Genomic DNA, 15342 nt, shown 5'->3' on the forward strand with positions numbered 1-15342 from the left:
AGGGCGCGTTTGAAAACCTCGTAGCTATCTATAGTTTTTAGTTGACGAATTTAGTTATCGCTATCAACTCACTCCTATGTCATATTTTACATGTAATGTACGCATCAAAAGTGCCATCTATGTGCCTATTTGAATAAAGAAATATTTGGCTTTGACTTTGATATTGGGTAGAAAAAGTCAAAAGAGATTGTTCATAGTTAGCTTTGATTCGATTGGGTTACTTTAAGAAGACGTTCTTCTTTTTCTTTTGCTTTTTGGCTTTTATTATGTGTGCTTAAACAGCACATTGTCATTCGTCAATGTCACGTTTAGTTGACGTTGCGATGACAATAAATATAGCTATGAAAGCATGACGATTTAAATCTGAATTGATAAGGATAAATTACCCAAAAAATATTATTTGAAATCTCTAAGTGATACGAATTTTAGTAAATAATTACCTAACCAAATCTGTTTAATATTTACACAATACATATTTATGACCAACATTCTAACACTGCCAAATAACATTGTTAGAAAGGCAAAAATAATGATAAACAAGAAGAAATGAAATATCATAAAGCTGTTAATGTATTTTTACAGGACATTAATGGTAATCTAAATCGTGGGGACGATTTTTATGCTAATAGAGTTGCTACAAATGAAAGAAATCACTCCGCAGCAAAATATGAGGTTTACAAAGACTTCTCATGTCAATACGATACCAGCAGAGACAATGTTATATGTACATGTAAAAGCACGAAGAAAAGGAAATCTGGATATTTCACTACTTCCCGTCAAGTTTATAGATCTTCGAGGTATACAAGTGCGAGGGGTTACACAGATGTGGGTGTGGGAAGTGTCAAGACTGTGCCAAGGAAAATGGTGAGGCGTATATACGCGCCCGATACAGAAGATAGAGGAGTTGGCTCATCAGATCTTTCATCAGTTATATGTTAGTCGTTATAAATTTTTCTGCACTCTGTCTATGTACCATCTACTTTGAACTCTAGCGATATTGAATGTGAATTAAGATTGCTCTTCTTCTCTGACACAGATTTAAAACCGCGACATCTTAGTGAGAATGTATTATTTTATTCATATACTAGATGTGATTTACGCGGGCGAAGCCGCAGCCGCGGAAATTTTGGGACGCAGCGCACTGCTACCATGTCAAAACTTAATAGTAGTAGTATTAGTAGATCAAGTAGCTCAATAAATCAGATACTAAACGTAAATTTTTCCCATCTTACTGGAACTACTATTTGAATCACGTAAACATTGCTAATCGTACAAGCCCGTCCCTGAGACCTACTCCCGTTTTGGCCTAATTAAAATATTTTTCATTTCATATATCAAAGAACTGTATTAATAATGTGTGGCTTAACAGCAGCAATATATACTATTCGATAGCGCTGGTTAAGCAACGTAGCACTCAAGTCAGTAAAGCTTGCCGTCTTTGGAAGTTTGCAAAACTTTTGCAAACTTCCAACTATTTATTTTATTTATTTATTTATAAGAAGAATCAAAATAGCATTGTTAGTTGGTTCATGATCTAAAAGATAACCAAGATAATTTCTAAAACATTTTAGTTTGTCCCAGTACTGAAGTGTACATAAATGTGGCAAATATTTGACTTTAGCATTAGCTAGCATTTTATGTATCAGTATCGTTAAGCCTTAGGTTTGCTGCTGTCCACTGAGGAGTTCTGTCTTTTTTCTCCAAGCTTAATTATCAGATCTTCACAAAATGGGCAAAATTAACTGATAGTACTGAACCTATGCAGTAAAAATAATTCTTTAAATCTGTTAACATTTGACAGAGTTATGGTGTAACATTTTCAATCTTATAGAGTGCTATCCAAAAAAATATTAAAATGAACAGAATTTGACCCGTTACAGTTTTTACATAAGCCTTTAAGATTCATTTTACTCCCAAGTTGACTGCAGTCTTGGTTGGGTGGTAGGTAAATAGCCATGGACGGAGCCTCCCACCACACAAAAATTTCGATATACATTAATAATCGATTGTTATCTCCTTATCTAATGCCTCGCCTCGAATGCAGTCGGTACTGATAGCGTCAGCCGTAATATGATCGTTCCCATTCTTGATGTTGTTTCCCCTTTTCTTACCCATATTCTCAACTATTCCATCTTGACTAGCAAATTTCCTGAAGCTTGGAAGAATGCACAAGTCACCCCTCTGCCTAAAAAGGCCAATCCTGTTTCTTTCTCTGATTTCCGTCCCATTTCTATTTTACCGTTCCTTTCTAAAGTTCTTGAGAAGCTAGTTTACGAACAATTCCATCTTTTCCTTAATAAAAACTTACTTCTCAGTCCCTTGCAATCCGGCTTTCGTGCTGGTCATAGTACAGTTACAGCGCTAGTAAAAGTAACTGATGATATTCGGTGGGCGATGGATAATAAGGAACTCACAGTACTGATACTGCTAGACTTCAGTAATGCCTTTAACTCAGTTGATTATGATATCTTGTTGAGTATCCTGCGCTCCATTAACATATCTCCATCGGTGATAGATTGGTTTCGGAGTTACCTGTTTGGTCGTCGGCAACGCATTCGGATTGAGGAGACCTCTTCATCCTGGTGTGATGTTGCGGCCGGGGTACCTCAGGGCGGCGTGTTATCTCCCTTACTCTTTGCTATTTTTATTAATTCAATTTCCAAACGTATCTCTTCTCTCTATCACATGTATGCAGATGATATCCAAATCTATCGCCATTCAACCCTTGATAACCTTGGTTCTACTGTTGCTGCTATTAACACCGATCTTAATGAAATTTTTGAGTGGAGCAGGCAGTATGGACTTAAGGTTAATCCAGCAAAATCTCAGGCTATTATTATTGGAAGCCCTGGTATGCGGTCAAGGGTTGATTGGGGAAATCTACCTAGTGTTGATTTTAATGGTGTCATAATTCCGTTTTGTGCCTCTGTAAAGGACCTTGGCTTGCATCTTGATAAAGAGTTATCGTGGTCTGTGCAAGTCAGGGATTTGAGTAGAAGGACTTTTGGCACTTTTAGGTCGCTGTGCCGTCTGCGATCCATTCTTCCAATCCCGACTAAAGTTATGTTAGCACATTCTCTTTTTCTCTCTATTCTCGACTATGCGGACGCAAGCTATCTTAATTTGTCCGAGGACTATCTTAACAAACTTGAGCGTCTTCAAAATCTAGCTATTCGGTTCATATTTGGATTACGCAAATATGACCATGTATCTGAATTTCGTCAGAAGCTTAAGTGGCTCCCTATCCGCCGTCGCCGGGATCTTCATGTACTTTCACTTCTGTACTGTGTGTTATTTAATCCTAAGACTCCTTCTTATCTTAAGGAGAAGTTTAAATTTCTTGGAGTGCAGTCGGAACTTAGATCGAGTCGTGCGCTGACTTTGAGCATGCCGTTCCACAAAACGAAGTTTTATAAGCATTCGTTCACTGTCAAAGCTTCTGAATTGTGGAATGCACTCCCATTGATCATAAGACAGTCGAAGTCATTGGGCATATTTAAAAATGCTGTTAAGGCTCATTATCTCGCTCAGTAAAGACGACTATTATTATTTATTATTATTTATTTATCTACTCAAACTCATATTTAAGTATTTATGGTATATTAGGATATGTATTAGTATATTTATTTTTTTTATATTTATCAATAGTATTTTTAATTTTTTTTTTTTATTTGTGTAGTCTGGTTTATGTATTAGTATGTAGATATTTGTATGTATGTACTAAATAGTGTACCCCACCTATTTGTTTTCTTTTTAGTTTTCCTAATCCTAAGGTTGCCTGGCAGAGATCGCTACTTAGCGATAAGGCCGCCTTTTGTATCCTGCTTCATTCTTCATGTGTTTGTTCTTTTTTTGTCTTGTTTCTTTGCTTGAGTGGTGTACAAATAAAGAGTATAAAGAGTATAATGAATTTATGAAATTCTATTATACTTATTCCTATTTTCTCTAGATAAAATTATTTGCTGCGACTTTACTTTCATCCAATAATGTTTATTTCGTTATTTATTTTAAGGGAGAACAAAGCACTGGGGAAATATTTACGGTCGAAAGAAAATGTCGTCAAAATGTGTCGGAGGTGCGATGGACGTTAACAACCCAGCAATGCTCAGCAAGACACTGTCTCCAATCTGTAAAACTAAGCCAGGATCTACGAGTCCAAATAGGACTTCTTTCGATGAAAACTACAATCATGATAACCATTTTATTTTGCCAGATCCAGTCTTTAATTTAATTATTAGAAAGAACCATGATAGAGTTGATAAAACTGATAAAAATAGAAACGTGCAAAGCTCTACAGTAACAGGAGAAATGCCAGGATTTAATACAATACCGGACAAAACTAACGAAGCCTCATTGCCAAACTCAAGTAAGAGAAAATCTGCAGTCGTATTAGTAACCAACGATGAGAAAGTTGAAAAAAATTTTTTATCGGACTCGCTTTTACAACATGTTCAAAATTTAGAAACCCCTAGCTCGTTCCAACCAAGTAAAATGACATTGAATTTGATAGAAAATACATTAGAAAGAGAGTATATGAACATGTTTCCAAGTAACCCAAAACAAAATTCAAACAAGCCTATCGCAGAAATTCAACCTATTCAAGAATGTAACAGTAGATTTATGCGAAAACGATTTGAAGCTTTAAGATGTAGCTTGAGTAAGAAGGAAATTTCAAAAGAACAATGCATTGAGATTAATTCAAGTAGTCGAAATAGTTCAACGAATAGGAGGGACGTTTCAATAACATCAGATCCCCCGTCTTTAGTTGCTAGATCTTTCTCTGATACAAACAAATATACACCGTCTCACTTAATTTTCCGTAACAATGAAGATGTTACACAAACCTCATACACAAAACCACTGACTGGTAGAAAAGAAAGTGCACATTGGTCAACTGACGCCGTAGACGGTGACTACCAAAATGCTAAAGGTATGTTTAAGTTGTGGGGAAAAAAGTTCAAATTAGATAAAGATTTAAAAAATACATCGTCTTACAACATTAGGGTAGGAACAAAAAAACACAAAAATAAAGTAGAAATCATACTACCTAAAGAAGAAGTAATAGATAAGCAGATAAAAAACGAAAAGAGAGAAGGAAAAAGGTTTTCGTTTTGTAAATGGAAAAGCAAAGATAAATCGAAGCAATCTTATAAGTTGAAGAAAGGTGTGACAGCCGTTCGATGTGAGGTTGGCGACGGTCTGACGATTAAAAGTGGAGCAGTCAATGAATATTCACCTGAAACATCTTCCAATAAACCTGACCAAATTTCAGATGCGTATAATGATATGTTAAGAAAGGCTTGGTTAAAAAGATGTGTAGATAGCAAAAATGATTCACGGAACAGTGTCAAAATTAGATGGAATAATGACATGTACGCCACAAGCAGCAGTACCGTTTTCGAGTTGATGGAATGTATTTATAAAAATACAGGAATCGTTTTAAGATCTAAAAGTGAAGTTACTTCCTCTACAACACCAAGCAGTAGTACCTGGAAATGCAGACGATATAACAACTCTCGAATAAATCAGGTTAACTTCATGCAGCAAGCCATACAGGCGTGGATGATGCCAAAAATGATAACAGATAATAGTATTGAAAAATTAAGAACAATACAGAATTTAATAAATGACAAGAAAAAAAAAATAGAGGTCACATTTTCTAATCAAAAATGGTTTATAGCTAAATCAAAGACATTCTCGCAAAAGATAGAACTAGTGTTAAATACTAAGAATTTTTTAAAAGAGAAGGATACTAAAGAAAGTTGTAAATATATTGTGATAGATGTACCTAAAGGCTATTTCTCAGGAACGAGTTTCGTAGATGAAGAGCGAACACATACAAGCGATGAACAGGTCTATAATATTGTGGAATACGAGACCATTAAATCGAGTTCACATATAAAAAATAAAAAAAAGTATCGTAAAATGAATATCAGTGATTATCAATCTAATGATATTCGCATTACAATTAATGTTAAAGATATAGAGGACAAAGAATCCGGAGTTGTAGAGACTCTAAATATTCCACCGCCGCATAGAGATGTGGTAGTACAGGGAAGCAACGTATATCTACCTAAACGATGTGACGTGGTCGGCGTAGGAATAATAACGCAACATACCCACAACAAAGATTTAAGAGAAATAAAAAAACAAACGTAAGTCACTCAAGTATTATATAAATAGCCTTAGCGTCAGCCATTAGTTCTATACAAGTAATGAACTTCTTAGTGATAATGTCCAGATCGAAAGATGGAATAGAACAATTACTTAATTTAAAAAAAACATGGCGTCTCCTTAGTTTCTTCTTATAAATACATGAATTTAAAAAAAGTTTAAATAGGTATCATATTTAATATAGTCTCTATTTAGACTGGATAGTCTAATAGGTCAGAATTAATAAAAGTAATTTATTCTTTGACAGACTAAAAATGCAAGAAGAAATCACAGACGATGAATCAACTCATGCGAAAGCCCCTCTAAAGAAGTGTGATTTGGCTAAGAGCTATTTAGAAGAATATTATCGTTATTGGATCCCTTTTGGTATGGATTTATATTCTTGGTGCATGAGCGACTCTAATTTACGAGGATCATCGGCTAATAACGCTTTTAACAGCTTAAACCATCAAGGTGACTGTTCAAAATCGTGTCCTTTTATTTACGATGAATATCAAACGTTAGCAATAGTATCATCTTGTGAAACTTCTTCCTGTAGTCACTATACGTTAGTCGAAGATACTATAAAGTCGGATGATGCTACAAAAACATATTTTAACAAGATACAGAAGAATAATGAAGGAACAGAAGGAAAAAGAGTCTTGCCAAAAGATTCTGTAGAAGTCTTTAAGAGGCGAAAAATATACGCAGCTAGTAAAAAGGATAACTGGATCAAGTGTGGTGACGAATCGGAACCATTTTCAGTACCAAGTATTGAAGAAAAATTTGCTCAAAAAATGTCTCGCGAATTTCTTACAGAATGGGAACCTGTAAATGCGAATGCTAAGAAAAAGTTAAACAAACACGTATCATTAAAAGAAATCGAATTGACGAAGAAAATAGGCGATGGAATTCTGTCATATAAGGGATCATTCGGTTGTAACATTTCTAAGAAAAAAGATTCATGTTCTAAGCTAGCCAGGGTTAACCCCGAATCAGTGAAAAGTACAAAGCAATATCAAACACCTCTCCAATTTCCACATTCTTCGAGATGTCCACCTCTTAATTTAAAATACTCACCGCCTTTGTATCGGCAAATGTCACCAACTAACTTATCCACACCACGTTGTATGGAATCTTGTAAAAGACAGAAGAAAGCACAGTGTTCGGAAAAGCCCTCTAGGTCACAGGGAATTCCACCTCATTATGCCCCATATCTAGAAGGAAGGCCTCTGTCATCACCTCATTCTTCTTCACCTTCGCATACGTCTCCCCCTAGTCTTACGAAATCCTTACCAACAAGTTGCCGACAAAAATCAGCTCCACCGCAACAGCGATCGCCGGCGCAATTAAATCAACCTTGTGGTTGCAATCCACAACATTCGTGTAGTTCACCGCAATGTCTTAGTAACAAGTCACCGTGTTCAAATCAAATATTAGAAAACCAAACGTCCTTAAAAAGTTCTAAAATTAGTCAACCGACCAACAAACCGGCATCAAGTAAATTAGCCACAGCATTGAAACGCTTAACTAAAAAATGTAATTCATGTTTGTCAAAGAAAAACAGCGGAAATCTTGACGCCATTAGCCCTAAAAAAAATAAAGAACGAAAAAAGGGAAGAGACAAAGTGCTATGCCCGTCATCACCATGTTATACTGCATCTAATACTGGATGCCAATCAAGAACTGGTGTGTGTCTTACAATGAAGCCAGTGCCAAAAAAATCGGATATAAGTCAATCGATTTGCAATGTTATAAGATTAAATTCGAAGGAAAATTTATACTTTAGAATAAAACAAATTACACCTAGTACTGTCGAAATAAGAGACCCTCGAAACATAAAGGTACAAGATGAAGATGGACAGACACTATATGAAAGACATGAATATAAAATGGATACAAACGAAACCAGAAACCATTTAGTAAAAGACATGTATAGAGACTCCCGAATACACAGAGTTTCAACGACAAAGACGGAGATGGTTTTGGATGAGAAAAATTTAGAACCTAGAGAAAGCAATGCAAGCTTCTCCAATATTGTTGAAATTAATTTTAATTTGAAATTTAAACAACCTGATAAAACAGAAACTAATATTAAAAAGGATACACAAAATGAAAAAGCCGGTAGTAAAGCAACCCTTCAAAAAAGCGTTCAAGATGTTCTTCAAGATAAAACAAAACAATCCATTAATCGAATTGAGGACCCGGAAAAAAGAGATGTTAATATAAAAATCGTTATAAATAGCTATCAACAAAATCCCAATAAATCAAAACGAAATTTAACAAATTTTAACTTACATACTAAGGACGACTTCACAAGAAAAATTTCAGAGAAATTTCACACAGTTTCGACTGGTTATAGTGATGTCTTAGACCTGCAAACATATTCAATACACAAAACAACAGTAAATTTTAGTGATTCCACTGATACAAGTAAACATGACATTAAGCCCAGTGAAGAAATAATAATTAAAGAACTGGCAGGAAAAAGCCCCCTACATTCAACAGACGTTGAAAGTCTTACGATACATTCTACATTCGAATGTTCTGCTAGTTCATCAGCTGTAAATAATACTGAAGTGTTACCCAGTGATATAAGTCGGATTACCGGAGTATCTGGAACCGACAACGGAGAAGCATCATTATTAGTCGTCGAGAAATCAAATTTAGAAGTACCGAAAGTACGCAACAAAGAGGAGAAAAAGATTATATTGAAGCAAATCTTCGAAAATTCAAATGACACCAAAAATACTGGAAACAAAATTAAAATGCGAAGCAAAATGTTGGGAGCAGTCTTCACTTCAGACAGCAGCAGTGGTGACGATGTGAAAGTGAATCACGTTCTGGCTAAGGAACTTACATACCAATCCTTAAAACCGAACTACTTTAAATATACCGATAGCATGACTAACTATTACCAACATGGTTCGATGTCAGATAATAGACCCAGCAAGAATTGTATTAATGAAATATTGTTTCCAGCAGAACGGATTAATAGTACAGACACTGTCTCATCGAATGTAAAACAAAATTTACAACGTCTACGTAATCACTTGGCTACGACGTTAAATACTCGTGCATTTGAAAACAAAGCACTCAAGACATGCTGTTGTCGAGGCGTCGATAAAAGAGATCAGGAAGTCGATTGCAATCTTACAAAAAAGTCGTTAAAATTCAATAAGACTGATTACGTTGATGTGCAAACCCAGTATTCATATTTGAAAGGGAAAAATAATAAATCTGTTGTAAAGATACCATCAAATAAAAACGGTATACCGTCACTGCGTAAGGTCTGTAATAAAATATCTAAAAGAGTTATATCAAATGTTAATGCGTGTCCTTTAAACAAATTAAACAGACTAACTTTACTCGGCCTTTCTGATGACGATAAGGTGATAATTCTGAATGCAGAATCAGACTTGCAGCCTCAAATGAAAACCACAAACAGAAGTAGCAATGGTTTGGAATTAAAACCAATAGATATATTACAGTTGCATGAAACGAAGAAAGCTGTTTTAGAGATTTATGCGGAAAGTATCGGTGAAGGTCTTATTGCGAGGCTTCCAAAATTCGTTTATAACAAGGAGAAAGAAATTTATAATTATTACCAAGAAATGGTTAGATTTTCATCTAATCAATATAAGAAATACCGTTAAGATGTTAAACATACAATGTACGAGTTCGTAAAATACTGTATTGTATTTTTCTACCTTGTTTTTAAATATTTATTTTAAATATACAGTTATTTATTCCTTATCTTTTTTGCAATCTACGGTCTCTTTGGCAAAGTGATGACCGCTGTGTCTTATTACTAGGAATTTATAATTTCAGAATTATCTCTGATCTGGCAGGTGGTTCTGTGGCTACGCGGGTTTAGCATATAAAAATAATAATAATCTTAATTTACAGACATAACATCTAAATATTATGTTATGTATGTAAATTAAAGAAGCGTTCCTGAACTACCTGTGTCATGTGCCCTACCTCAATACCAAGTGCTTCTGACATTCCAAGATATTTATAGGTCTCCCCTTCACGAAGTCATTTGGGAATAATAGTTTCTGAAAGAACTATAATTTCAGAGCTTACAATCTTACCTCGCTCTACATTGATTATCGCACACTTGTCTACACCAAATTCTATCCCTATGTCATTGTTAAAGCTCTGAGTTATCTTTAACAATGCCATAAGGACTGATCGTTGTGAACTTGAGGTCATCCGTATACAGTAAGTGAGATATGAGCTCACCACCCCTGCGTAGGCGAAATCCTAGTCGTGAGTCCATCAGCAAGGTACTGAGAGGATTAAGGGCTAAGCAAAACCATGGAGGACTCAAACTATCGCCCTGGAAAATACCCCGCCTAATTCCTATCGGTTCAGTCGATTCAGAGTTCTCAATAGCTCCTGGGTGACGAAGGACTGTCATCCACTGCCTCATGGATGACTCAAGAATAGAGCATAGGGTTGCATCGACCTTATACAACCGAATGACTTCCATGAGCCACGAATGAGGCACCGAATCGTATGCCTTCTTGTAATCAATCCAAGCAGCCGTTATAAATAATCTGAATTTACAAACACAATATCCATTAATTAATATTTATAATAAATATAAGCCGTCTAACTTTTCACTTATGGGCATGGTACCCAAGAGCTGGCGCTTTTTTAGCCCAACGGCTTAGTCTAGCTATACAAAGGGGCAATAGCGCCAGCATTTTGGGTACCATGCCCATAAGTGAAAAGTTAGACGGCTTATATCTTAATATATATAAATCTCCTGTCACGATGTTTGTCCGCGATGGACTCTTAAACTACTTAACCGATTTTAAATTAATTTGGCACTCCGTGAGCAGTCTGGTCCGACTTAAGAGATAAGGTAGCTTAGATCTTTAATTATAGTCGCAATTTTATGTTATTGCAATTTTTTTGTCTATAATTAATTGACAGTCACATGTTATATATATATACTACTATACTCATTTAAGGCTTAGCAATACTGAATACTTTAAAAACAAAATCAAACGCAGACGAAGTCGCGGGCAACAGCTAGTTTATTATAAATATTAATTTTAGTTTGTAATTATTAGAATTATTGTATAAGCTTAATTATAAAAAAAAAAAAAAGTAAGTATATTGAATCCCAAAAATTCCATTCAAATTCATTCCATTAAAAGAACAATGAGAAAACACATGTATGCTCACCCAGTGCTGCATAAATAGATTTTCTTGTTTTTCTCATAGGGTATTCAGAACACCCTTGGAGCTTCCTCGCATTTTGCTTATCACTGATGCTGCTCTTTTTCTCATAATACCATAGAAATCATTAGTTCGAGCTTCCAAAAACATCAGATATGCACTACAGAAACGTGGTAGCCACATGAACACTCTGTAACTATTATGCATATAACTGCCATGCTCCTAACAAGCCTGTACCCGTACCCTCTTTAAAGCAATCAACGATCAATATATAAACTTGGATCACGCATTCGCGTGATCCAAGTGCTTCGTGAAAAATTTAAACAAATAGGTATTCGTACAGTAGCTTCACAATATATCTATAATAATATAGTCTTTGTGAGACAAAATATTGCTCTTTATAAACAAAAAGCTGTAATTAACAATCGACTTACCAGAAACGGACATAAATTAGTAATATCTGCATATCGTCTGCGAAAGGTGCAGAACTCCTTTGTGGGGTTGAGTATACGCTTTTACAACATGATTCCTAAGAAAATACTTGACCTAACAATGCATACATTTAAAAAATGTGTAATAACGCATCTAGTACAGCGAGGTTATTATACATTTGATGAATTCCTCAATGACAAGGTGGATTGGAAGCAGCCAGCCTCGCTCTCATCTCCCGCAAGATAGAAAAATGATTGTAAATGTTGATGTTGGAAAAGAGCAACTACTGAGTTTCTTGCCGGCTCTTCTCGGTAGAATCTGCTTTCCGAACCGGTGGTAGAGTCACTACAAACATACATACTTGACGTTTCAAAAGTGTTTATAAAGTAGGCCTACTTGAAATAAATGAATTTGAATTTGAAGCATTATTACTATCTATCATCACGCCTAGCAGGCGACAAGAAATATAATACCCCGACTGCCGGGCAGGCGGGAGACAAAAATGATATCCCCCGACGGGGAATATAATTAATGTACACATATTTATTATTTGGATATTTTTTCCACTTGTGCGCCAATGCCCTGGTAGTTAATAAAGCTGTGAGCGAAGATAAATTTTTATCCTTTATCGAGGAGATAATTGTCTCCTGCCCAGGCTAGCCGTGCTGCCAAAGCAAGATAACGGGCTATGGGAGGAGTTCACCCCCGTTAATTATTCCACGAAGGTATCAAAAAATTTTGAATATTATTTCCACCTGTGCGCAAATGCTCAGAGAGTTGATAAAGTTGTTTTAGGAGATAATGTGTCCTTCCCACACATTTATAAATTAATCTAAGGTTAGGTAAATTCAATTAAATGAATGAGGTAAGTGAAATAAAACTAAAGATATCAGTATTAAAAATTTATTTACCTACCTACTTCTTGCATACAAACTGTAGAAAAATATAAAAGTAATTTTAATAGATTATTCTGAAATTTTCTTAAACTATACTTCTTTTGGCGCGAAAGTCGCAATAGGTCGGTCGGTCGTCAATAGTAGTAAGTACTGCTTAGAAAAGCCGGTGAAAGTTTACATGGGATAGAATTACCTATTCGCGTCGCCCGCCTGCGCTGTTACTCCTTTTTGTTGGGCTTATAAGTACGAGACGTTAATATATATAACCGTAAACCTTCCTCAAGTATCGGGCTATCGAATGCAAAAAAATATTTTGACCCCCAAATGAATTGCTAATATGGACATGAATGACTACAAGTTTTGATAACTTTAACTTCTTACAAAGTTATCAAAACTTTGTTCATCCGTAACAGTCTTCGTGAGTTTGATTAAAACTGGATCACCCTTTTTCACAGACCGCTTCCCTTCCGACCGTTCATAATCGGGTCTGTAAAATTAAAAGTAATATCAATCCATTAAAATAACTGGTAAATAATAGTATGCGTTGTATGTTTTTTGTTATTTTTATTATTCTTCTACAAGTTAGCCCTTCACTGCAATCTCACCTGGTGGTAAGTGATGACGCAGCCTAAGATGGAAGCGGGCTAACCTGTTAGGGAGTATGGTAGTCATACCCCTAATCCGTTTCCGCGACATCGCACCGGAACACTTAATCGCTTAGCGGCACGTCTTTGTCGGTAGGGTGGTAACTAGTTACGGCCAAAGCCTCCCACCAGACCAGACCAGAAATTATAAATTCCTAAAAAAAAATTTTAACAGAATTGAGAACCTACTCCTTTTATGTAAATCGGTTAAAATTCATAAAATTTAGGTAAGTAATAATAAATGAATAGTATTTTATTTAAATTCTTTTTAATTATAATTTTAATGTAATAGAGAAATCATAGGACTCTCAGACTGTGACAGATATTCGGATGAACCTACAAACGGACAGTCAAATAGACATAAATATATAAAACATATAGAAAATAACCTGCAAATAAAAGTACCTAATGTAAATATTTATATGTCCACAATAATTTCATTATTACAAAGTACAAAACAAGCCAAGTAAACACTTCATAATCGACATTGAAACAAAATGTTACACTTACTGTACCCACCTTGTACGATTGTGTGATAACGAATGAAAAACTTGCAAAATAAATTTATTTCTTACCTTTAAATGACCTTCCACCAAAACACAAGTTAGCACAAACACATAAACAGTGAGAAAACATATTGTGATTGTACGTGTAGCATCTAGGAGCTAGTGCAAAATGTAATAGCAAATAAAAAAAAAACATGTGCATTAGAGAAAAAAAGATAATACAGTAATGTATATTCAGGGTCTTGTGCTATTTTTGATAATCAAAATATTTTTATCTCTCTTTAACAAACAAATTAAACATTAAATATTTCATAAATTTTAAGATGAACATCTTTGTAATTTTAATTAACTACAGCAATCATTATGATTTTCATTATATACCATGTAATTTAAAATATGTTATGGCCTCGGCCTTGGGACGGGTCAGCTACACATGGGTCTAATAAGGCTTAAACTAACTCACTGAATAAGTGAGGGTGGATTATGAATATCATTGCTTGAAATAACTCAAGCAATAATGCATAAATTCGGAATTATAATTTTCTATCATTCATTCTTTTTAATTTTTTGAATTCTTAACAATGCTTAAAAATAAAATAAAAAACACTATTAAAAATTTATAAAAAAAAAACATCCACCCTCCGCTTGCGGGGCTTTTGAATGCCCAAGCAACCGGCGGTCAGGGCTCCAGAGTGAGGAACCTTCTCACAATACGCGCCGTTTCAAGGACTACTGCCTTCTGTATCCGACCCTTGATGCCAGAGCGTGGCGAAACACTGAACAACAACTGAAGATTTTTATACTTATTATATATATATAGTTATATATATATAAGTTTATGACCCATAATGACTATGAGCAAATATAATTAAAATTAAAAATTCATGTATTTCAAGTAAGCCTAATGCAACTTGACGTTTCAAAAACGTCAAGCCTGTCTGTTTGTAGTGACTCTCCCACCGGTTCGGAAGGCAGATTCTACCGAGAAGAAGCCGACAAGAAACTCAAAAGTTGCTCTTTTCCAACATCAACAATTTACAGTTTACATTTTAACATTCATTTTTCTATCTTGTGAGAGATGAAAGCGGAGCCGGATGCTTGCAAGCAGCCTTGTTATTAAGAAATTCATCAATTGTTGTAACCTCGCTCTAATAAATGTGTTTTAACATAATCTTTTAACTTATGCATTGCAATTATATTTTTGATCCCCGGTATCCTAGTGACCCCTTTTTTAACTAGTCTTGTATATAAGGTGTTCGTAAAATCAGGACCGCCTAACCTATTCATCAATAGCCTTCAACAGACCACTGCTGGCATCTTCTCAAGAGATTTTCTATAATCACCACGCTGGGCACACGGGTTGGCGATCGCAGAAGGTAGTAGTAGCGCCCTGTGTCCATAAACGGCATTCTGAAAGCATTAATAAATCGATACGACTCTTCGATTTACAAGCTTTATATTAAACTCCACGTAGCAGGCAGCCTGGACGCAGATATTCTAATTTGTAACTTACGT

At 35.3% G+C, this 15342-nt stretch overlaps 1 protein-coding gene across 1 annotated transcript in view; it reads right to left on the minus strand.

Annotated features, from left to right (window-relative positions):
* Positions 1-12795: 12795 nt before the first annotated feature.
* LOC120624921 (phosphatidylinositol 4-phosphate 5-kinase type-1 alpha) overlaps positions 12796-15342 on the minus strand; it is a 78508-nt gene continuing 75961 nt past the window's right edge. Inside the window, exon 21 of the mRNA XM_039891735.1 lies at positions 12796-13164. Coding sequence (XP_039747669.1) covers positions 13153-13164 — 12 coding nt within the window. The 3' untranslated portion in view covers positions 12796-13152. The remainder of the gene's footprint in view (positions 13165-15342) is intronic.

The sequence above is a fragment of the Pararge aegeria genome, chromosome 7, assembly GCF_905163445.1.
Source record: "Pararge aegeria chromosome 7, ilParAegt1.1, whole genome shotgun sequence".
Lineage (NCBI taxonomy): Eukaryota > Metazoa > Arthropoda > Insecta > Lepidoptera > Nymphalidae > Pararge > Pararge aegeria.